The sequence below is a fragment of the Chelmon rostratus genome, chromosome 1 (assembly GCF_017976325.1).
Source record: "Chelmon rostratus isolate fCheRos1 chromosome 1, fCheRos1.pri, whole genome shotgun sequence".
Taxonomy (NCBI): domain Eukaryota; kingdom Metazoa; phylum Chordata; class Actinopteri; order Chaetodontiformes; family Chaetodontidae; genus Chelmon; species Chelmon rostratus.
Genome location: NC_055658.1, coordinates 31714271 through 31739872, shown reverse-complemented (window position 1 = coordinate 31739872; position 25602 = coordinate 31714271). Strand labels below are relative to the sequence as shown.

General features: G+C 44.9%; 1 protein-coding gene across 2 annotated transcripts in view; it reads left to right on the top strand.

The window, feature by feature from the left end:
- Window positions 1-20901, top strand: part of LOC121606397 (SH3 and multiple ankyrin repeat domains protein 2-like) — a 198406-nt gene extending 177505 nt beyond the window's left edge. Inside the window, exons 19-23 of one of the 2 annotated variants that reach the window (XM_041936698.1) lie at window positions 89-97; window positions 3757-3869; window positions 4153-4258; window positions 5269-7774; window positions 19015-20901. In XM_041936698.1, the coding sequence (XP_041792632.1) occupies window positions 89-97; window positions 3757-3869; window positions 4153-4258; window positions 5269-7774; window positions 19015-19543 (3263 nt within the window). In that variant the 3' untranslated portion in view covers window positions 19544-20901. The remainder of the gene's footprint in view (window positions 1-88; window positions 98-3756; window positions 3870-4152; window positions 4259-5268; window positions 7775-19014) is intronic. The other variant, XM_041936707.1, reaches the window with a different exon arrangement.
- Window positions 20902-25602: the final 4701 nt, after the last annotated feature.

Genomic DNA, 25602 nt, shown 5'->3' with positions numbered 1-25602 from the left:
GTGTCGTCCTGAAGTGTGTGTCTAACCGAACCTCTCTCTTTATTTGTTCCTCTTTTTTATTCTCATTGATCGTTTAATCTCTCCATAGTGGATAAAGGTAAGCAGTTAATGCTGCAGAGCCTTTCGCCATCCATTTCGCTCAGCTGCAACATCCGTCGGCTATCACCGGCTGAATGAAGCTTCTGCTCAGGCTAATGGAATTTAAGTTTCCATCATTTGATCACGCTGCTTTAATTTGACTCTTGCAACAGAGTTTTGTTCCTTTTTTCTTGCTTTTCCTCCCCCCTCGTTCATGTCTGTCCTCCTTTGCCATCATGCATGAATGACTCTTGCCTCCAAAGACCCTCCACCCATGAGCTGACGCTGCGGCTGCGAGGCGCAAATAAGTCAAAAATCTGATATTAGCACGACGTTGTCGTCTCTGCTTTCTGTTGCTTTTTGTTCTCCTATCTGTGTGTGGTGAGCCCCCACCTCAGCGGACCCTCTGTGCGTTGTATTAAAAGTGCTGTGCTGTCCCAACACCTCCTGACAGAAGGAGCCGTCAGCGTTTCTGAGACACATGAGCAGAAAGAGGCTCGGGAGGCCACATCGCTGCTGAACCGGCCTGAGAGAGGAGAGGAGGAAGGGTAGAAGGAGGGACGGCAGGAGGAGTGAAGGCAGCATGGAAGGGAGGAAGTATGATAGACGGGAGGGAGTGCTGTACCCGGGTCAGGATCCTGACGTCTCTGATCAGTTTGTCGTTAAAGACACGACTTTACTACCATGATGAAGGTGTAATGCTTGAGATTTCAATCCTGGTTCATTTGGCAACACTCGTGGTTACCGTGGCAACAGCAAGTGCAGTTTGATACTACAGCCAGAGCTCCTCGAGCAGCTGCTTCGTCAGAAATGCAACAGAAGTGAAACCGGTCTGTTTCCAGCGTCAGAGGAGTCGGCGGTGAGGCTGCTCCTCACTCTTCCATTACACCCCCCCCCTCCAGAATTAAAACTGATGAGGAAAAAAAATGGACGAAGTGACTTCTGTCTTGCTAACCACGCTGGCAAACAATCACCTGACATTCCCTGTGGCTGCGTCACAATTAAAGCCGACACACGTTTCAGCCTTTGAGTGACTGAATGTGAAGCGGCAGCAGAGACGCGTTCCCCTCTGTTAGCGTCGAATAATCCAGCCGTGACGCGGCGAAAAGAGAGCGAAGCTGCTATCAATGAGATAAACTGTCACTGGATTATATGCATGTGTCTGTGTTTATACAGTAAGCCCATCTCATCCAGCTCATCTCTTTTATATAACACAGACAGAAACTCTACTGTACTGCTGAAACAATACTTTTGGCTTTCACGTGTTCCAGCGTTGAAAATATGGTTTCCTTGTCACGTCAGTTTTGCTTTTATTGCAAATTGAATGCATTTGAATCAATTTAAAGATGTCACCATGAGCTGCGAGACGTTATTCTGGACATTTCTCTCTTTATCTTGTTATTGTAGAGGTTGAATAGTTATTAAAAACAGATGAATCATAAAAACAGCATCACTTGCAGGTGGTTTGTTTTGAATAGCAGCTTGTGATTTACTGTGTACTCTCACAGATCAATCATTAGTAATTGCAGCTTTGTGCCCTGTGAGTGTGCAGAGAGCGGGCAGAGAGATGAAAGGTGAATGAATGAGTAAATGACAGGAGAGGGACTCGACTCATATTACAGAAAAGTGCTGACAGAGAAACACACCTGGTCAGCATGTTTTTAATATAGCTGCTCATTTGACACCTTTGCATTTCATTCTTTACTTTATGCATCTGTAGTAATAATGCTATTGCTTGGTAGCTTTGCGAAGTCTAAAGTGCATTAGTGTTTTCATATGAATGCAAATTATGGGATACACGCAGCGTATGCATCCTCTGCAGTAGGACACATTTAACAGGATTACAAAAAACACTGAGTACAGCAAAATGTTCATCTTTTGTTCATCTTGGGAGAAGAATTGAGTGTTTGTGTGCTTAAAAGACTCAGAAATGTTTTTCTGTCCCCTCTTTAAAAGCAACTCTAAGGAAAAAGAAAGGTGGTAAGTTACTGGACGCATGTTTAAGTCTGATCCAGTATTGGCACGTACCCCCTCCTCCCCCTCCCACTAACACTGTTGTGTATGTTGACGGTTTATTTGAATCTTTCTATGAGAATTTGTCTGACGTTCGGCTCTCAGTGCAGCCACATGGTGTTGCCCGTAGTGTATTTGCATGATTTACGGTGTGTGTTGACTACAGCTGTTTTCAACCTCATTGTGTCCTTAGTGTTGTTGGTGCATGGTTTACTGTCGTAGTGATGAAGAATAGGAGGATGTTCAAGCACCTCTGTCCCTTGTCCACAACCACAGACTGCTGTTTCTCCTTTTTGACTCTGTTTAGATGTTGCACCGTGCGGATGCCGAGTAGTCCCATTATTGATTTTTGATTAAAAGGTGTAGTTCACCTCCGAGCGCTTCCAAACCCGTCACGCAGGCAGACCCAGACGAGCAGGAGCGAGCCCACACAATTTACTTTCTGGGAGAATTTCAAGCTTCAAATGCAAAAGAACAGACCTTTAATGAGGAATTACACAACGTTTCACGTGTGTGTGTGTGTGTGTGTGTGTGTGTGTGTGTGTGTGTGCATGTGTTCCTATGTTAAAAAAAAAATTAAAAACACTGTTGTTGTTCGTTAATGTTTGCACATTTTTCCTGACCTGCAAAGGTTTGCTGTCATGTCTCTTTCTTCATGTGTGCTTCTTTTTTTCTCCTGTGTTGCAGGCTTGTGTGTGTGTCACTGTATGTGTGTGTGTGTGCGTGTGCGTGCGTGAGGAGGGGGAGGTTTATTCCAGGAAATGTTTCACTCACAGATAGGTTTCCAGGGCAACCGTGTTGCGTGTTGTCTGATATGCTGTAGTGTAATCCAGTTGGGAGGCAGATCGGAGAGAGAGGAAATGTGCTTTTTCTCTGTTCTGTGTGTGTGTGTTTTCTGTGTGTGTTCTCTGTGTGTGTGTGTGTTTGTGTTTTAGCTCTAACTGTAGTTAAGGTCATTGACGCTCCTTTCCTCCACTTTCCTCTCCTCCCTGCCTCTACCCTCTCCCACTCCTCTCCTCTGTGTGTAGATGCGCAGAAGAAGAGGATTGTTTTCCAAGTCACTCTAAGTAATCACTCCCCCTAATGCATGGAAGCTTTCTACATCCTAGACAGAGCTAGCCAGGGAGGCGGCACAGTAAGGAGGCTAGATCAGGGCTAGCATGTAGCTTCTCTGAGCGAAACCCTTTAGGTGGACTCTATCTGACGGCATCATCACACGCCAGAGGGAAGTTCAGTTCTGCCAAATTTGCCGTTGACACCTTTCTCGCGTTGCGGGCTCCAAAAAAGTAAGAGTGAGAAAGATAACGGCAAACTTGACAGACTTCACATTCATTGCTCGTTTCACATTTAATGAGGGAACGGCCCAGAGAGTTGGATGATGCTGCTGAGTCGGCTGTTTGGAAAGAGCTTGCACGGCTTGTGAGGCTGGACACACCCGACACATTTCATCAAAGTCCTCCTGTGCCCCCCTCCTCCCCCCCTCAAAAAAATATGTTTCAATGTTTTTTGTTTCAGTTTCATCCGCAACTCAGTGTGGAAACACAGGGAAGGGTCACTGTGAATGATTAGCTTGTGTTTGGCCCGTTAGAACCTTACTAAGGCTTTGCAAGTCAAGTCCCGCCCTCATTGCTCGTGTCGCTCATCGCGGTTCAATTCACCTTACAGACAAAGTTGAAGAGATGACGCACGCCCAGAAGACCTCGCCTGTTGATATGAAGATCGCCACCATCAAACCGCGCCCATCCAGTCGCTGTTTGGTTACAGCGGCTGACATGAATGTAAGCGAATAAAGCCGAACTCGCCCGACAGAGAAAAACAGATTCAATGGTGGAGCATCCATTGAAATATCTGTTAAATACTTCACTTCTTTAAAGTCTGAGTATATTAAAGTGTTACTTTGTAATTTTGAGGGTCTTGTTTTGGTTTTTAGTGCATCTTATTCATTTTAAATGTGTGTTCAGATCCACAAATGAAGTCCCTAAACACACTTCTTTTCATTTCATTCTGTTATTTCTAATGAAAAATATCACATCACATCATTAACAACACTCTGGTTTGCAGTCCATGTATCACGACCGCCAGGGAGTAGCAGTGGTGCCACCCACTGTGCCGGGGGCCTTCCTGGGGATACCTGAGAAGGGCACAATGAAAAAGCAAAAGTCCATAGGTATGATGTCTATGTAGTCTGTGAGTCTGTGTGTGTGTGTGTGTGTGTGTGTGTGTGTGTGTGTGTGTGTGTGTGTGTGTGCGTGTGTGTGTGTGTGTCAGCTTGAGTTGAGTCCACTACCTTGTGCTTTTAGCTTGTCGTAATATTCTATTAATGCTCAGAGGACTTGCTCTGTGTGCTCAAGCAATATTAAAGCTAATTATAGATAAATTAGAATGATCCAGTCAGCAAAGTGTGCTTTCAGGCGATAATATTGGAGGTCATTAAGCATATGCTGAAACCTCATTCTCACTGCTGAACTGGAGGGACGTCATGCGGGCTAATATTACTCACAGCGCTTTTGATATGCAATGCCATCATTATTATAACAAAAAAAAAATGAATGTTTTTTTTTCCGCAATAATTGCATTGAAAGCACTTTTAGCATGTTGTGGTTTGATGACACTCTGGAAAACGTGACGCATGGGAAACGCTCTACTCTGAGATGTAAATAGTGTCAATCACTGACTAAGTGCCCCTGAGCAAAGCACCTCCTTTTAAAAAAACTGTGCAACTGTACAAATTGATCCTACTGAAGTGAACAAGCATCCTCTGCAAACTTTCCCTGGTTGATGAATCCCTGAATGCCAGCTGCAAGCTGAATAGCCATCTACTCACCTCTAGAAACCCTGAAGGTTGCTTTATTGTATCTACGTGTCTGAACAACAAAATAAAACTGAACTGTAAATCTGTGCAAGGCTACTCTTCTGAATAACACGTGGCCCGACATATAAATGTTTACTCTTATTTCTGTTTACGAGATTTCAGTTGGTGTTGTTATTGATCAGAACTCAGAAAGTTCCAATGTGACCTCTCACAAATTTCAGGAATCCCCTGCTTGGATAAATAAGAGCTGACGTCAATAAATGAGACAGTTCCTGTGGAAAGAGGAGGCCATGCTGGAAATATAAAATAGGGATTGTCACCTTCCGGTCCTCATATAGTTCTTCTTTCTGCTCCATTTCTCCAAGGTACATCGGAGGATGAGAAACAGGGATTCCTCACACCTCCCCTGCTCAAGTTCTCCCGCAGCCTCTCTATGCCCGACACCTCAGAGGACATCCCTCCTCCCCCGGCCATTTCACCCCCATCGCCACCTGCCTACAACTCCGCTGCTGGACCTACACCCAAGAGCTACGGTACCACGCGGCCCAGCTTCACCCAGAACTCACCCAATGCAGTGACGACCATCAGCCGAACCACCGACGTCGGTACGTTAAGGCGTGGCTATTTCCGCCAGAGCTCGGAGCAGTTTGAGAGCACGCGCACTCGAGGGCGTACGCCAGTGCCGGAGAACCCTTACTCTGAGGTCGGCAATAAGACGCTGTATGTGCCGGCAAAACCAGCTAGAAGGAAGGGCATGCTAGTAAAGCAGCCCAATGTGGAGGACAGTCCCGAGAAAACATGTCACATGCCAGCAAGCCCCTCGGGCCCAGTTTCCATGCCCACTACGCCTGTAGAACGAACGTGCTCCTCCATCCCCATCCCCACTATCATCGTTAAAGAGCCCTCCACCAGCAGCAGTGGCAAGAGCAGCCAGGGTAGCAGTATGGAGATCGAGCCCACCACCCCTGAACACCCACCTCTCACACCAACTGTTGGTGGAAGCGGGGGTTTGCGTCCTGAAGACCCTCTGTCTTTAAACAATCCATTTGCGGCAGCTATTGCCGGGGCAGTACGGGACCGGGAGAAGAGGCTAGAGGCAAAAAAGCACTCAATTGCCTTCCAGTCAATAGACATGGGGGATGATGACTTCAGTAGTCCCACTCCAACCCCTCGCCTTCGCCAGTCAAAGTCCATCGACGAAGGCATGTTCAGTAGCGATGAGCGGCTTCGAAGGATATTGGCTCCCCCTCCTGCAGCAAAGCTTGGGCCCCCTGTTGGGGGTGGAAGTGGCAACATGACAGATTTCAACACTCCTGAGCCCATAGTGGTGCGGGAGCCTTTAAACACCAGAACAGGCCAGTGTCCCAACCTGGACAGTCCTGTTAGTCTCCCAGCCAGTCCTCCTAAGAGCCACTACAGGGCCAATGGGACCTACCTCCATCCAGTCACCGGCAAGCCCTTGGACCCTAATTCTCCATTAGCTCTGGCCCTGGCAGCTCGTGACCGGGCCATGAAGGAGCAACAAAACCATCCTCAGAATCAACCACAAAATCCTCCTCAGGTTCAGCAACCCCCCAAGCATGAAGCCCAGTCCCTCCCAATTCAGCCAAGCCACAAACCAGACCTCAATCAACCGCTGTTTATTGACACCAAACTACGCTCTGGCATCGAGACAAGTTTTGCTGCAATCTCCACCGCCACCATGGGGCGGCCTGGTCGAGGTGGCCTGCGGAGGCAGATGACGGAGCAGAAGTATGAGTCTGATGGTGCACGGGAGGAAAGGCAGCATCCGGCAGTTGAGGAGAGGAAAAGTGCGCCAGCGGACGTGGCAGACACATCACAGCCAAAGTCAGCTGGGCTGCTGATGGTACACACCACAGACGCAAGCAACAAGCTGAACAACCAAGAGGTGGAGGGGCAGGACAGCAACAGGCCATCTGAGCTGAAGGACCCCAACCAACCCGACCCCCTCAAAGCTCCAACACTGTCCGCCAATCCTCAGCCTCCCTCGTCACGTAGGAGGAGCATCCCCTTGGGCGAGTCCATGGATGAACCAGTAAAGCTTCCCTTCCGCATCCCTCCTCCTCCTCTGGCCTCAGTCGACATTGATGAGGACTTTGACTTCTCAGAGCCACTCCCCCCACCACTGGAGTTTGCCAACAGTATTGACATTCCCGATGACCAGGCTAGTGCCATTGCAGAGATGCTTCAGCAACAGAGAAGGAATGGGGCGCCTCCTCTACCCCCATACCACGCTCACGCTCCACCACCTGTCACTGATCACCACAAACGGGTGGCAAACAGCATGCCCCCTTCATATCCTCCTCCTCCACCTGACCAGGAGTCCGGGGTGGGTGACTCGGGCATAGAAGAGGTCGACAGCCGCAGTAGCGGGGATCCTCAGCACATGGAGACCACCAGCACCGTTTCCAGCATCTCCACCCTTTCATCAGAGGGAGGCTTCTGCGACAGCACGCTGGAGAGCCTCTACGCCACTGCAGACGGGCATGCCTTCCTGGTGGATCGTCCCCCTGTGCCACCCAAACCCAAGGGCAAGTCTGTGATCAACAGAACATCGCTTTATCATGACGCTCTCATTGAAGAGCCCCCGGAGTCCTATGGGTCACCGCCTCAGGCCCCTCCCCCTCCCCCTTCATCCTCTGAAGCTCCTAGGACTCCTACTCAAAGGACATCCAAGCTGTGGGGTGATCAGCCCCCTGAGCTGCGCAGCCCCCCATCCACACCAGACACCAAGAACACCGTTATCACAGAGCTGAGCTCCATTCTGCAGCAAATGAATCGCGACCGACCACCCAAACCAGGAGAGAGCCTCGACTCCCCCACGGGGACCAGGGGGCCCTTCGGAACAAGGTACGTGGCAAGTCAATCCTTAATGACTCAGTTTTTCTTATTTTGATGTGTGCTGTAATGCCTCCCAACCACCCACTGTATCACCCAGATGAAGCCAAACATTTTCTCACTTCCTCCTTGACATCTAGCCATGCACATAGTTTGGGTTTTATTTCTGCACAAAGGAAGCTGTCGACTGTTTTCATGATCCACTGCTCGCTCGTCATTGATTATGCTTACAAGCTTGGGTTTGTGTGACAGGTTATTTTGTTCCGTCCTCTGTTGGTCAGTTGTGTCTTGTTGGTCATAGCTTCAACCGAAGGTTCGGAGGTCCGGGCCAGCCTGTTGTGTTGAGTTGTGTGTGACGTATGTATGAGGCTGCAGGGGTGTGCTTGTAGGTTTTGTAGAAGCAGGGTACTTCAGAGGCTTCATATTGTGGTGACTTGCACAAATTTTGCTCTATTCAGCACCTGTGAGCAGCTACTAACTTCATTCAAACATGTTGATTATTTCTGTTCACAATGCTTGGCAGAAGTAGTGGAGGATAATACTGAAACATTGTTGTTAGCAGTTTGTGAGGTTTGTCTAAGTTTTCAACATGAAAATATGATGAGGGAGTTGAATCCTCCATTTATAATGTGGCACATGTGCAGACATCATTCATCATCCTGCTCACTTTTTCATTGACCGCCATTCATTTATTTATTTCTGTAACATATCTGCTGAATGTTTACTTAGATGGAAGCACAAAGGAGCAGCTCAGCAGTCACTACTGGCAGTAACAATGAGCGTGAACGCTGTTTAGTTTGATAGATATAGACCGTTTGGTATAACAAGACTGATTTCGTAAGTAGCCATGTTTTAGATCATTCAGGACATGCAGGATTTAAATTTGCAGTAACAGGGACAACGTTTTGATGGACCCTGCACCTGAACCAGCTCAGCTCATGGTTTTTTAAACTCACATCTCCCCCGTATGAGAAGGAAATAAAAAGCACAATAAATAATTCACTGCTCACATGCATTTTGTATGAATGGTCCCATCGCTCATCAGAGAGGTGTAGAGCGCAGGGGGAAAGAGTTGATTCCTCTGGGCCTCCTGATCTAATAAACACCGTTAGATCAACACAGTGACATCCATTTGTGGTAATTACAGCGAGATGCCACGCAGCTGCTTGTGTATCCTCCTTCACGCTTCACGCCACATACTGACATGTTACCTTCATTTCCATCCTCTGCATTTCAAAGTCATGTCTGTTGACCTTTACACCTTGTACTCATTTCATTTTCAGCTCATGCCTCCTCATCTTCATCTCCATTTTCTCCAGTCTCCCGTAGTTCCTTCACCTCTTCTTTCTTCATGCCCTCTGTGTCTCTCATCTTCACAGGTAGGTTCCACCGGCTGCTACCAAGTCACACCAAAACCCTGTTCCTACAGTCATGTGTTAACTTCTATCCATCGCTGCCATGCCACATGGTTTTTAGGAAATGAGTTGTCATGTTAGTGTCTGCCTGTCTGTCGGCTGGTTGATGCATTCTTCTGACACAATTACTTAAGAAAGATAGAAACTTCATACTTGAACTATATGCCGCTCCTATCGTGTAGATTTGATTTGAAGCACTTTAAAATAAAGCTGCATACTCGTGAGGAAAAATGGAAACTGCTGTAGCCCATTTGAGTATTTAAGATAATCCTAGACATGATACTGACTTCATTTTAATGTGACTATATGTTAAGATGTTAAGATTGGCACAGAAGTAGTGGCAGAATCTAATATACACAACGCATAATGAATCAGCTTTCTTTAATGACTTTACCATATGTTTAACCTCACAGTGAACTGCGGCATCAGGCTTCTTTTTGCTTTTTTTTTTTTGCAGAAAGTTGCTTTGCCTGTAAAGTGAAGTCTTCTCTGGTTGTCTCTTTGTGCTGTTAGAAGCTTTATGATGTAAAGTATCAGGTGCATGAAGCTGGCAGCCTCTCAAAGTAAACTGTTTATTCCCCCCAAGCCATGCGTTTGCAATGATTTCCTGTGCTGAGAAGATTGTTTTGCATCGTGATGCCTTCTAGAAAGCAGACATTGTTAACCTCTTTTATTGCAGTTTTGAGATCATGTGACTCATGTCAGATTTATTGCAGATATCCAGCTGCAAATTGGGAAAACTCTTTTACGTCAGCTTCCCAATGACAATTACATGCTGGATGTGTTGGATTGTTTTTAAGGTTTCTAGGGGAAAACCAATTGGCCTCTTGAATTGCATAAGAATGTGCCAACAGAAGCAGCAAAATGCTGCTGGGAATTCACAGATGTTAAAACCACAGAGCAGTCATAGTCAAGCCAAACATTATGCACATATAGCACATTTTATACGCAAGGAAACCTGATGTGCTTTGTATGAAAATATATAAATTCCAAAGGAAAATAAAAATAAACCATGGGGGACAGGAATGGACCTCTGAATACCCTAGAAGGTCATTAACAAGAAAAACACCTCCGTATGTCTCTACTGACTCTAAAGCATGGAGACAAACACAGCAATGCTCATTGAACCAATCTATACCTGTACACATCAGTTGACTTTTGAAATGAGCATTTCTGTACTCAAGTGTCCAATTCACTGAAACAGCACATCTAGAAGGTTGGCTCATTACCATGGCTGTCAACAAGAGACCAAGAAGTAGCATATAAAAGTACATGTATGATATATATTAACAGCAGAAACATGGAGGGGTGAACTGTTTTTGTACATGGATTTAAATGGGTGTCTAGCATAACACCTGATTAATAAATACTTAAGTATATAAGTGTAATACGCAGCACATCTTTGGCATTCCTCGTCAGTTAAAGAGCAGTATAAACTTGAGTATCATCTGCATACAGTATGATAGTTGAATTGTAAAGTTTGGCTTGAGAATGGCATGTTAATGTTTAATTAAAGAGGCCCAAAGATTGAACCATGAGGATCTACACAGGTCATATTAGTTTGAATGGAGAAAAAGGTATTCTGCATATTGTAGAGAAGATTTCAGCAAATTCAGGTTCATGCCAAAAAGTTCTGCCTTCTGCATTTTAATGCTGACAATCCAGTTTATAGTCTGATGCTGCGCTATGGTTCAAGTGTCTCATATCACACCTCTGAAATCCAGATGTGATTGACTTTCATTTACATTTAGTCACATATGTGCATCCCTGTTGGCAACAACACACATCTGAAAACATCTGTCTTGGTTTCCTGGCAGCAGATCATTTAATGGTCAAAGTTACAACAGCACTTTAGGCCTATGGTCATGTAGATGGCATGCCGTGCTATGTTTACACCTCCTATATCTGCATACGCATGTGTTGAAATTGGAAGCATGAATTAGAAAAAGATGGCTTACTTTGGTTTAATGTCAGTGTCACTTCAGCTGCCAGCAGTGAAGACTCAGCTTACTGACGCAGTTACACCAGAGAGGAGACAAACGTATGTACACAGCTTAGAGAGACTGATGCACACATTTTAACATCTGGCTAGAATGCATCTCAAAGGCTTCCTGGATGAATTTACACCTGGGTGTTCTTGATGTTGGAACACCATCCAATCAGAAGATGCAGGAAGTGATTAAGTGTGAATAGGGTAGAAAATTCATTAAGATTTGAGTTGACTTCTGCTGGAATTACCATGTAAACAAAGGTCTTGTATGAACCCTGATTTGTAGCCTCATTTAAAGCTGAGCAGGTCGTTAAACATATTTTCAGCTGTTGGAAAACTCTGTGGATGATTTTTACTTTACTTTCAAGAATTAGTTGGATGGAGCCAGACTGACCTGTGATTCTTTCACTGCGTCGCTATGATGAGAACACGTCTGCAAACGACTACCTGAAATTGCAGTAATGGATGGTGGTTTAATTTCCCAGTGCCAGAGCTACACCCACAGACTTTCCTTCTTTTATGAGGCATTAGGTTGGAGTAGAAATCTCAAACTTGGTTTACTATTTCAATATTCCTGCCCACATTTAAGCAAAACTCATCATAGTTGTCCCCAGCTGTATATACAATCGTACACGGCTGAGACTCATATAAAGTAAATGTAATTTACAGGTCTGTAGTTGGTGTTTACTGCGGATCTTTTCCTACCGATCCTGAGTGGCACAATCTCATGGCTGCACTGTTGTTGTTTGAAGGAACGTTGATGGGCTTGATTCTCGTAGTTCAGTTCAGTAACCGGTTCACTTTGGGATCAAACAACCAGACGTCATCCTGCCCTGATGGGGCGGCAGCATTCAGCCCTCAGGTGCGTCCAGCACGGTGGAGCAGAAGGAGATCAGGTCAAACGAGGCGCGGTAATAAAATATGAACCAAGATTCTGTTTCTCACCTCAGTTGTTTTCAGAAACATATTTTAGTGGACTGTTTGGCTTTATATGAGAATGTTTGCGACCTGGACACATATTGGAAACGCTCGCTTTCCATCACCCCCCAGCCGGAGCTTTCAGTGGTCCGCTGTGTTCAAATCCAGATTCTGTGTGTCTGTACAATCTCTAAAGCGGCACTGAGCATCCGGTTAAAATCAGCGAGTTGTTTGTATTCTGGTCTTTGCGTTTGTCGCTCTGAGGGCTTTGTGTGTATGTTTCTCATGTCAGATGGAGTTTAAACCGCACACACTTTTGCCTCCGGGGTCGCAGATTATCTGCCTCCGTGCTCAGAGGGGGTTTCGTGTTGCATTTGGGGAGAGGGTTCAGGCGCCACCGCGGCAGATGAGGTTGTAGGCAGCTCGTGAAGCTACGTGAAGGGGGCACCTCGTCATGTGAAGAGGCCTGCGGAGGGTAAAGGTGGTCCTGCTTCTGAGACCATCAAACAGATGGCGACAGAGATGCACAGAAGATGGCCTAGATTCACACATGCTCCCCCTCTCTCTCCCTCTCTCCCTCCGTCCTTCGCTCTCTCATTCTGCTGCACAATCTCCCCCCTTTCTCTCTCTTTTTGCCCTTTCTTCCTCAGCATGTTGGAGTCAGCCTCAGCACCAGTGGTAACATCAGATTTTCTCCTTTGGACATTTGTGGGGTTTTTTTCTGTCTTCTTTTTTTTATCCCTGTCTCTTAGCCTCCCAGATTAAATGTGCGTTGGTTGTGCCTGTGGACGAAAGGGTTGCCTAGCAACCGGCTGATGAGAGCAGCCTTGAGGCCTGCAGTGATGTCAGTCTGAGTCGGGGGAGGGGTGTGTGTGTGTGCGTGTGTGTGTGTGTGTGTTTGAGAGAGAGATGGAGCAAGAGGATGGCAGGCCTAACCCTCAGCAGAGTTCAACATCATCTCACGCAGGTCACGTGCCGCGCTGCTTTAGTAGGCCACCGTTATGTAACCCAGCACAGCCGAGTCAGTCTGTGTGTGTGTGTGTGTGTGTGCGTTCGAGCTTCTATAAATAAAGGCAGCGTGTGCATGCATGCCGATGAACGCGACCCTGTATGCGTGAGCCGGTGTGTGGTGGAGAGAAGCAGGGAGTCATGCGATGTGTGGGCGTGGTGAAGGCGAGGTCTCCCACCACAGATATCAATAGCACTGCATCACTTTCCTCTCAACCTGCTCAGCTGACGGAGAGCGAGCGTTGTTCCTGCGCTGAAATGAAGGCCGACGAGGGACACGTGCTAACATTCCTTACGTGTGTGTGGGGGGGGGCATTTGTGGTACATTTACAGGATGTGCCTGTTGGTTTTTGTGTCTAACTTCCACTGCACTCAGCTCGTTCCCGCATGCTTTAAAGCTTTTATCTTCTGCAATTTTCCTTTTTGTGATCTTTAAAGCAGCCATTTATAATAATGATAATGACAAACTTTATTTGTATAGCACCTTTCATACAGGAATTGCAGCTCAAAGTGCTTTACAAGAGAGAAATCACATTCACCAAGTGAGTGTTTCACATAGAAAAGACAGAATGGACATAAAATCAGATTTAAATAAAATGAAATAATAATGTAAGATCAGTTTTCGGCTTTCTTTTGAAAATATTCAGCGAGCTGCTTCCCTGCAGGTAGTTTTTTTTCGAGTGAGTTAGTAATATAGCTTGGTCCCAGTCCATTAAGGACTTTGTATACAAGCAGGAGGACCTTAAAGGAAGCCAGTACAGAGCAGCTAAACCTGGACTCTCCTCGTGGTTCTGGTTCATAGTGGAGCTGCAGAGTTTTAAATCAGCTGAAGTCTCTCAGTGTTTTTTTGGGGGGGAGGTCAGTAAATAATGCGTTTTAGTAATCGAGTCGGCCTGAAATAAAAGCATGAATCAGTTTTTCAGCCTGTTTTTGATTTCATCTACTTGATGTGGAACTTGAATGTTAGATCTGAATCTAGGATAGCACCAAGATTTAACCTCAGATTTAATCCAGGGAGTTAATTTTCCATTTCTATTTTTGTTTTTGGGCCGACTAGTAGAATTTAATTTTTCTCCTCATTTAATTACAGTAAATTGTTGCTCATCCATTGATTTATTGCCAGCAGACAGTTAGTAGTGGAGTCTGTAGCTGCAGCTTCATCTGGTTCAGCACAGATGTACAGTTGTGTGTCATCTGCATAACTATGGAAACGCACATTGTGCTCTCTAATGATGTCACCCAGTGGCTGCATGTATAATGAGTCTATTTAACAAAATAGATTATTTTAATTACTGATTAATGGGTTGGTTATATTTCGGATAAATCAGTGAATTGTTCGCCTTTGAAATGTCTGTAAATTGTGGAAAAAAAAGTGGGAGCAGCAAATGACCCCTTCAGGAGGGAAATGAACACGCACGCTCACACAAATGAGCTCAACACGAACAAGAGGACTGTGGATTGTGTCCGTTTTGAAGTCAGCAGTAAACCTCTTCATTACATAAGTGCTGCACAGCAGGTCATCCCAGTCATCATTACTACGTTTCTTTCTTCAGTCTGTCTTTAAAAACTTCTCACAAGAAGCATGTTCACTTCTAATTTCCATGTGACGTGACTGGAGGGATGTCGTGCGAGCGGTTTCAGCGCAGCCACACTGAAATACCTCCGCTGCTTTTGGATCCATTGCTGTGAGGTTTTGTACAGACATTAATGAGGGTAAAATGTTGTGACTGTAGTGACGCTGTGGCTGTTCATCTTCAACAGAAACTTTGTTGTCACTATCCTGCATGTGTGTCTTCATCCTCCAGTGCCGTTAAAGGAGCAGCATGTCTTTGAATGAATGGTCGCTGTTTGATTTACGTCCAGACTCTTGTGGATGTGATGCTTTCAGGTGTCGTCTGTACAAATACAGAACGTGTGTAAACGCTGTTATGCAAAAGTTATGGCACATATAATCCACATGGCTGAGAGAAGTTCACTGCATAGCAATGTCCCCTTTTGTGATACGTGACTTTAGGTAGCTGCAAGAAATGGTAATAAGGTCAGAGAAGCTAAACGAGGCCCTGTGCTAATTAGTCTAATAGGCAATTACATACTTTTCACATCAATTTGACTCCTGTAACAAAACGTGTTTAATAGAAGATAGAATACCAGGATAGAAGTATTTTGAAGCCTCCGTGCTGCTGTTTGGAGTCAGAGCGCAGGTGTCCAGTCTCATAAAGATAAAAGTGAAATGTTGTGGCCCAGCAGCGGGACTCGTGCTCGTCGGTTTGCAGCAGTGAAAACAGAACACGTATCAGGTCATAATGCATTCCCCTCTCTGCTTCCTGTCTGTGTTTTTGTGTTTGCGTTGCTACATGATGTTTGTCACATGTCTAACGTTGTCCTCTGTCCCCATCTCATCCACCCGACACGACTTCCTGTGGAGAAGCTGGTGTTGAGAAGCGAAGACTGTAAGTTTTTTCACAAAGTGGCCGGGCTTGGTGAAGGCAGCGCTTTAACAATGGCCCAGTTCCATTTTGGCAGCGCGACCCCCTTAGTCCCCTTCACTTCCCCTCGGGCTGTTCCATATGTTACAAGCAGGAAAGAGCGATATCTAGGCTACACGTAGCACCGCGCTATTGGTGGAAGAAGTCAATTTGAGAGCGCGGAGGTCAGATCTGGCCCGTTTCCTGCCCTTGGCTCGCTTGACTCAGAACAGTCAGTATTAGCACAATTTTTGAAAATTCAGTCAGTTTATGAGGATAGTTCTCAACAGGGGGGGAAGCCCCGGGGGAAGCTGGGGAAGGTGTGATCATTCTGCATGGGTTGAGTGTGTGTGCTGTGGCGGGGGGGTATCCTTGTGTGTCACTGCTCCAGATATTAGCACATTCATCACATCCGTCCATCTGGAGCAGCAGGTAACGTGAGGGTGGTGTCTCTTACTCACACACACACACACACACACACACACGTTTTTGCTTGTGGTGGTGGATGGGGCCTCTTCTTGTTTCTCATTGTTTGTTTAAAACTCGTTGTTTTATCTTCGATAAGTCAGTTATTCTATAATGTTCTCATTGTCGACTAATCCCATGAAAAGACCCAAACCAACAATGTGTTTGTCCATCTGTCAGTGCTTCCTGTTTGTGGCTCTTAGCTCTAAGCCCATTGGACCCTTCTGAAGACATACATATCCAAAATGGCTCGTAAATACAATATATAGTCTCATTTTTTTCATAATTTCCTAAAACAGGTTCTCATTATAGTTTTTAGCAAAAGCTGTTCAAACAGGAGGAAGTAGTGTGTTTGTTTGGGACTATTTTCAGTGGAGGATTAATCTGCATTTGGTGCTGTAGTGAGTGTTTGGGCAGCAGGACGACAGACAGCGTGGTTCACTGGTCCAATCACTTATTTTGGTGTTTTTGTTTTATTTGTATCCGACCAAGTGGTCGGCTTTGGTTAATGGACAGTAAGAACGGACGCAGAACAGAACCAGACTTGTGGCCTCTCGTCGCAGCCTCCATTAGTCTTTGAGTTGTGAACAGTTTGACTAAGGCGTGAACAAAAACACAGAGCAGAGAAATGTCAGAAAAAGAATCTGAGTGTTATTTGTCTTTTTTCTTGACTCATTAATCATCTGAAAGCGCCACAGATTCGTCTCGCGGGGTGGACAGTTGCTCTCTAGTCTAGACGAGGCTCATTCTTTTTTTTTATTTTGATGAAACCTAAGTAATATTTCTTTGCTGACGATGTCGGTTTCTCTGAGGGAAAATGGTTACTTCAGTATTCAATTATTCTGTTCCCCCTCAGAGTGTAAAGGCTATAAAAAGGTTGGAGTAACCTTCCCCTCCCCATGCAGTTGTACACATCCATCCATTAGTAAGCAGTGGGTGGACTGAACGCTGCAGGCTTCCCTCTGGCTGCAGTACACTCAGCATGCAGCAGCCTTTTCTCCACCTGGAGGCCTGCACTCAGTCATTGTTGCCACCGCTACAGAAATAATTTCACATGAATGTAATAAACCATTAAACATATTAACAACTGGGAGTTTATGCTGCAAGAAGCTCCTGAAAAACCATTTAAATAATGAGAGAATGAGAAATACTTTACTTATTTGGAATAAAAATATGAAAAATATTCAGCAGGACTCTTGATTTGACTGACATGTGATGCAAAATCCTGACAAATATCACGTCTCCCCAAAAACTCATTAACATTTCACCAAAAAAAACAAGCCTTCAATCTTTAAAGCCCTTGAATTGATTTTTGGGAAGATTCTTTCAATAATGTGATTTTCTATTAATGCACCAAGTAACCTAAAAACTTTATTAGTTCAACTTTGTTAATTACCAAGAAGCCTGTAAGTAACGTTTATTAAATCAACTGCAACAAAGTTAGCAAGTCAGTATCTGGATGTTAATCACACTTCAGGTTCAGGTTGTTTTTATGATGAAAGCCAAACCAGCAGTTGATGAATTTAATGTATCTTCGGAAATCAGCATTTATTGCGTTTGTCATCTGATCTGATGGATCCTGAAAGCCTGTTTTCATGCTACATTCATGTATGAATGATGTTAATCTATTAACCAGTGTGTACAATAATCTGCTGTTCTTTATCTATTCAGAGATTAACTTTATATCATTCGGGACTGATCACAGGTTCATACCTGGAGTTTTGCAGGTGGAGTGATTTTGTTTGTTGAATCACAAATTGTGTTTTAATAAAAATATGTAACAGCAAAAAAAAAACCAGCATTAGTATGTGAATGGAGCAAATTAATCCAAGAGACATGTTACTGACTAGAAGTGCAAACAGAACTGAAAGCTGAAAGTAAAATATGAACAATTCTGCTTTTAAATCTAAACATTAGGAGAAGAAAACTGAGGTTTCTGTAGCTGAAATGCCATAAAAGGATCGAGATTAACACCAGAACCATTCTGGCCTGGTTTAACGTCAGCTGCTGTGGCTCTGGTGAAAAGTTTTGCCTGTGGTGCCACCTACTGTTCATGGTGCAGCATTACATCATGAAGTCCTTCCAGCAGTAGCAGCTTAATGACCGACACTCTCTGAAGGTTCCTGAAATACTCACAAAGACTCTTCCATCACAACTCCAGTCTGCCATACTGCTGTTTTTCCATTTTACATCAGGATGGAACATCTCATGAACTTTACTGTCACAGGTTTTTAGACTTCCCACCTCCATCATCCCTCCCCCTCCCACCAACCCTGGTCAGCAGTGCAGCGTATTCCAAGACAATCCAACATATCACACATAAATGGCAGGTGGAGCAGAAATAATACAAATAAAGCAGGCAAATATCGTACCTCGCAGTAAGTAAATGCATGCAGTGAACTGATAATCAAATAAAAGTGGATGCTGTATTTTCAAATTTCTTTGCTTTGTTGAACACACCAACAAAAAGGCTTCATTCACATCACCAGGTCGCAATAACGTGACGCCTTTAAAGCTGCTCTGATCAACATTTGATGTCAACAATGGATGTAATGACTTTGTTTCAAACAGCCGTCAGACACAGTTACGGAGACCGAAAGGAGAATTAAATTCAGTTCATGCAGCTCTGTGTCTGCTGGATGTGTGCAGATGCAGCTCTTCGTTAACTCCTTTAAGATCATGACATCAGCGTGGAGCTTACATCTGTCTGAGAGGCCAAAAGATCAGCGCAGGTTTCAAAGAGTGCAGTCAGCTGTTGACTGAGGATTAGTCTCTGTCCCTCAAGCTAACTGGAAGTTTCCAGTCAAGCTGTCTGCAGTATCCAGGAAATAGTTGGTAAATGTGAAGTTGCAGAACACATGGTTTGTAGTTCAAAGGTTAAAACATGTAAAACAGGCGTCTGGGTCTTGTTGTCATAAAATATCTATAAATCAATCATCATCAGCTTTATCTGACTGTGACCGACCTGCCGTCTCCTCTCTGTCCTCTCAGGCCTCCCACAGACGACTCAGGAATGCGTAACAACGCCGCCGCAGCTGCCGCCCTCACCTCCACCCCTCCCAGCAGCCTCCCATCCCAGACGCATCCCTGCAGCCCGCCGGACTCCGCCTCCTCCCTCACGCCCTGCTCCTCGCTGCCGCCCTCCGTGTCGCCCACCCTCACCGACGTCTTCGGCCTGCCCACCCCTCCCATGGGCAGCGGCGGCGGTTACAGCCTGAGCTCCTCGTGCGGCGGCAGCGGGAGCTCGCGCTCCCCGTCGCCGCTCACGCTGATGCAGGCGGTGGCGGCCTCGGGCAAGCCCTTCGCCTCCAAACCCATGGAGCTGTGGAGCAAGCACGACGTGGCGGACTGGCTCGAAAGCCTCAACCTGGGGGAGCACAGGGACGCTTTCCTGGACAATGAGATCGAGGGGGCCCATCTGCCCTCCCTGCAAAAAGAGGACCTGATAGACCTGGGCGTGACGAGGGTGGGCCACCGCATGAACATCGAGAGGGCCCTCAAGCTGCTGCAGGATAGATAAGCCCCAAGGAGACGAGGTGGCGACGTGTGGAGTCAGGGCCGGGGAGAGGGAGGCGTTGCCGATCACTTTTACCAATCTCTTCATCAGACATAATCTCAAGTCGTGGAACTGGGTAGAAGTTTTGTCCAAGCTGATGCTGCCTCTTGCTGTTTTCGTCCTCTCTCATCCTCCGCCGCCCTCATCTCAGTGCTCCGGTCTTGTCCGCCCTCTTCCTCCTTCCCGCCGCCCTGAGCATCAGGGAATCGTGGGATGTCGGGCGGAACTGCAGAGAATAGCTGCTGTGTCACATCAAGGAGAGAGAAAGCAGAGGAGGCCAGTGTGAAGGACTGAGCAGGAAACAAACACTCTGGAACGGTGTGAACTCAAACACTGGAAAAAAAATACTCGTCTGGAAGTTTATTTCACATCAAGACTCGTGCTCACCCAACTGCTTTGGAATACTAAAGACTTTTTCCATACACCCCAGTGCGGGTGCATGAAAAACCAGCTGAGCTGGTCGTTGCTCCTTTTCTATCTTTGCTAGAGTTTGTTCAGAGAATAATATTTCTTCACTAGAGTCCTACCGGAGTTATATTTCTGGGTGCATCTAAGGTTGTAGAGAAAAATTTGAGATAGACTCCATTTTTTTTGCTTTTCACCTGTTTGTGTCAAAATAAGAACATTAGCTGACATGTTTAAACGAATAACCATATCTCATGTCCGTGCACACACACACACACACACACACACACACACACACACGCTTCATGCACAGTGCCGCACACTAACAAACGAGAATACACACTGTCTTCACAGACATGCACACCCTCAGCATGTACACACACACCAATACTGCGATGGCCTTCTTCTCCTGAGAGAGAGCAAAGCGTGGAGAGAGGTGGTCACCAGAGGAGGAGCTCCGCTGTAGCAGGGGCCCCGGGGCCCCTCGCCAGTCTACACCCACCCGGTGTCCACCTCACCATACAAGGGAAACCGAGGCGAGGACACGAGACGGACAGACAAACGTTGGACCAGAAATATTCTCACCTTGAAGTGGTTTTACCAGCCTGTCTGTCTGCAAAGGGCGTCCTTTTTCCCTTTTTCCTTCTACTGTTGTGTGTGTGTGTGTGTGTGTGTGTGTGCGTGTGTGTGCGTGCGTGCGTGCGTGCGTGCGTTAGGTTAGGCCAGTTTAGCTACTTCCATAGATCTCCCATATAGGCCACAGTATAGATAAACTACAACTGATTCCAGAACAGTTGGGCCGCTGTGTGAAACATCAGTAAAGCAGAATGTGATCACCTGCTGATCTTTCTGACAGAAACTCACCTGAAAACAGCACAAAGTCAAGATATTTACTGTTTGAGCTCATCAGCTTCATTGTTTTTTGTAAATATCTGCTGATTCTGGATCTGATGCAGCAACACGTTTCAAACAAGTCGAGACAGGAGCAACTAAAGACTGGGAAAGATGTGGAACGCTCCAAAAACACCTGTTTGGATCATTCCACAGGTAAACAGGCTGATTGGTAACAGGTGATAGCATCATGATTGATGATTCAACACTTTGTCAACACGTGATTGGATAAAGAAGATTAATACCTGGACTCAGGAACGCTTCAGGAAACACAGTTTGATTGTTAATGATCGATTCTGGTTTTATTTGTTTCACACGGCGTCCCGGCTGTTTGGAATCAGGGTTGTTGAGCTGTTCTTTATTTGCACTCCTCTTCATTCTGCCACATCTCCTTCCACTTTACTGTTAGCAGGTCAACACTTGGTATTCATGTGGCCCCGCAGTGATGCCAGTATCAAACACCCTGTGTGTGTGTGTGTGTGTGTGTGTGTGTGTTTGTGTGTGTGTGTGTGTGTGTGGTAGAAGTTGAGGTTGTTTTTTAGAGAGAGCATTAAAAGTTTAAAGGAATGATTCAACATTTTGGGAAATAAACTTATTGTCTTTCTTGCTGCGAGTTAGGTGAGAGGATCGATACCACTTTCATGTCTGTACGCTGGAGCTGGGTGACAGTTAGCTTAGCATAGAGGCTGGAAACAAAGCAGTTAGCCTGCCTCTGTATAAAGTTTAAGAATAATATCTGCACGCTAGCTTTAAAAGCTCACAAACTAACCCATTAATTAGTATCTCAGCTGTTGGTTATTGAGCTATGGGATGTTAGCAGACCAGTTTTAGCCACACTAGCAGCACGGCTCAAAGGATGGAGCTGCAGTCCGTCGGACTGCCCACAGTTTGGTCCAGACTGAAATATCTCAACAGCTATTGAATGACGGCCATGAAATATTGTCCAGACATTCATGGTCCCAGAGCATGAAGACCCCCTGATGGTTCCTCTAGCGCCACCATGAGGCTGATATTTGTGGTTGTGAGAAAAATGTCTCAACAACTTCTGGATGGACTGGCGTGACATTGACTTCAGACGTTTCCATCTCTGTTTCCTCCAGATGAAAAACTTTGGTGATCCCTAACATATCATCTAGCACCATCATCCGGTCAAACATTTAATTTGGCTCTAACAAAGCTGGTAAAATTCCCATCAGCCTCAGCTGTACTGTGTTTAGTGCTAATTAGCCAATTTTAACACGCTAACATGTTAATCTAAGATGGTGAAAAAGCTAATCATTATCCGCATCAGCATGTTAGCATTGTTATTGTGAGAATGTTGGCATGCTGATGTTAGCATTTAGCTCAAATCGCTCCTGTAACTAGCAGAGACTCACAGAGCCGCAACAGGCTGTCTTAATGCTAAGCTAAGCTAATCATCTTCTGGCTCTAGCTCCATATTTACTTGAGTTGTATAGCATTTCTCATCAAACTCCCAGCAAGAGAATGAATAAGTGTAGTTCCCAAAATGAAGAACCATAGAAGGCGTCATTTAAAAGCATTTTATTGAATTTGAATCCAGCGTTGAATCATTTCGGAGCCCTCTTTTAGCTGTCAACAATTTTAAGTCACACAACTTTTGAGCAACCAACTAAAACCCATAGGTTGATATTTAAAGAGCTAAAAGTTTTGCTAGGAAAATTGTGTATTTTCTATTTAGCTAAATGACTTCCTGAACATTTTGTACATTGTTCTTTGTTAAGAAAAAAGGATCCAGGAGATTAAGGACTCGATAAGAAATTCGTTAGCATTGCGCTAATTCGAGCTCGTGTCCAACCAGATCCTGAATGAACCGAACAGCGTCCCAAACTGCAGCAGCTGTTTAGAGATACAATTCAAAGGAAAGAACAGCCGCCAGTAGTCCAGCTTCCTCTCCGCGATGAAGGCCGAGATGTGAACGAAGCCGTTGCAGACTGACGCTGGCTGCCCCCACAGAATCACACCGCTGAAAATGAACAACACCTTGTCTTGTAATTGTACATATCAGCAGGTTAATGCTTTGTAGAGACATGAAATCTAACTGAACCACTGGCTTTTAGAGCAGATGGAGAATCCGCGGCTTCAGGGTTTTATGTTGAATTACGTGTTCACGTAAGTCCTCCCGCCTTGTCCTGCCCTCTAACCACTGTGCAAAAAAACCCCAGAGAATAACCTGACAGAGCCGGCAGATGTTCATCAGCGCGAGCCCCGTGTGAGATTAGAAAGGGATAGAAACCATTTCTGATCTGCTGCAGATGAACTTCGGTCGCTCTGACTCCACTGAACTGAGAGCGTCTCCGAGTCCCAGATTTTCATCTGCATCTCCAGCCGTGGAGACGGAGTTTCAACTTTGTTTTAAGGGTCCAATTTAAAACAGAGTCAGCGTTTGTTAAGCTGGACATTTATATGTGTTTGCTAGCGATGATTACAGGCTGGTCAGAAGTAGAAGTGCAGTATGTGTTGAAATGTGTGTATATAAGAGTGTTTAACAGGATAAAAATGTCTATTTGATTATATGTATAGCTCTATTAAAAGGTTTAGAGTTAAAAAAAAAAAAAAAGAAATTCTATGAAGGTTGATTTATAGTTGCCAGAGCTGACCTGAGGACCGACACAGTGGTCTCATCCGCCCCATCATCCTGCAGAGGATGCCTTAAACAGCTCACCGTTCCCTCCTCCACCACCTGCGCCACCTGTTGCCACCTGTCGCTCGCGTTTTTCTCAGAGCAGATTCTCTCAGAGCAACATCTCACGTGTGGTTCGACATGTGCTCGACAGTAACCCGACGTCTGGAAATACAATTCGTTTTAGAGCCACTTCATCTCGATTTGCTCTCACATCGCACTCCACTGCTTCGTGTCGGTGCAGCGTTCGAGGAGACAAATGAAACATACACAAGCTCTGTGTTCTGTGAACATTAGCCGTATGGAGGCTGGCACGGGACAATGCTGCTAATCCTGTTCCTGTTCGAACATGTAACTTATTTTAAAACAAACAGTGAGGCGTCGGAGGGGCTAGAAAAGCACAGTATTTTTAAAGATTTGTATAGAGTTCTATGACATTTTATAGAGGTTATCTGAACAAAACCTGTTCAACACTGACGTGTGGATTGCCAAAAACAGAAATACTATATAGATAAAACGTGGATATTATTAGACTTATGGGTTATGTAAGAAGCAATATTTATTCTGGATGAATCACCTTGGTTGTGTTTTATTTTCCCATTATAAAGTTACATATCATGATTCGATCACTTGTCAGTGTTTTAATGAAGTGTTGCCTAAAGTAGAAACTCTCTACCGCAGTAGTAGACTTCAGATATTTTTGGCCAAACAAGTGACCACAAAACCCAGGTATCTTCTGACGACCACCACCTGCCTGACCAGACTTCTCTCATCTTCTGAAAGTCTAGAGTGTGTATAAAAAGAGCAAAATCTGTACATTTTTTAAAAGTATATCCGCAGGCCATCTTGGTAGGAAACTATATGAAACCTATATATATGTATACATACATAAATCCACCAAAAAGATTAGCGGTGGCTGTTGATTCCTGTATGTGGATCGGCAGGTCACTAAGCAGTTTTCTCTGTGGAAATGTAGAGCTGAGTAGATGTAGTAGGAATCTTTAAAGAGCATCACCAGGCCATGTTTAGGACCGACATGGCTCACTAACCTTCCACTTCCACCCCCCCCTTCAGAACACTGCTCCCACCTTTATCATCGTCCAACATTTGGGTAACTGTTTCTTTTTCTTTCTTTCTTAATTCGTTTCTTTTTCTCATTAATAGATTTTATTCTTTGATTAAGTCTTCATAGAGGCTAAGATGTTTTCAGTAATTTGTGCAAAGACTTGTGTTCATGTTTTCTATGTTGCTGTAATTTTGTGCTACTGAATCATCATAGAGTCAACTAATTACTGAAATGAAAAGAGAGAGAATTTTCCTGTAACTGCACTCTTCCTTCCCCCTGCCCCCTCGAATCCTCAACACTTCTTGTATGGCAACCAAAATTCACTGTAAGAAATAAATATAATATTGCACTAGTGTCGTATCCCTCTCAGTCCTTATGGTGCAGGTCTGCAGGCGCTGCCTCGGTGGGTCAGCGTGATGGATCATCACACCTGAACTCGCGCCGTCAGGTCGTCGGTTTGTGTCTCCAGAAATAAACGCTTTTGAAACTGAAACAACACGGAAACAAACACGACTATCTGAGTGAAAGGTCCATATGTTCTATATAATTTTGGTTTTTTCCAGATTTTATATTTTATCTGTGTTTTGCCTGTTGTTCAGCACGTTGGGATTATGTTCTACGTGTGGAGCTTCTCGTGTGCCACCAAATAATTACAGACTTTAACACTGTTTATGTATATATCATTCATTCAATCTTTATTTCTACATTGTGGTTCAAGGAGAGAGTTCACTCTCTGTTAGTTATTAAAATCACTTAAATACATTAAGTTTTAAGATATTACAAATTATTTTTGTTAAGTTATAGTGAAAGAGCATGAGCCAATCTCTACCTCTAAACTTTAAAAAGGTCCCACAGTTCATTATTTAACATTTACACTTTCTATTGTCAGATCTCTCTCATTTAAAGGTGATAACAGTGTGTCACCTGAAAGTTTCACACAGTCCCACTGAAGGAGTAGTAACAGCAGCTCTGATTGGCTATGTGTTGACATGAGTCTGACCAATCAGAGCTCCTGTTGCC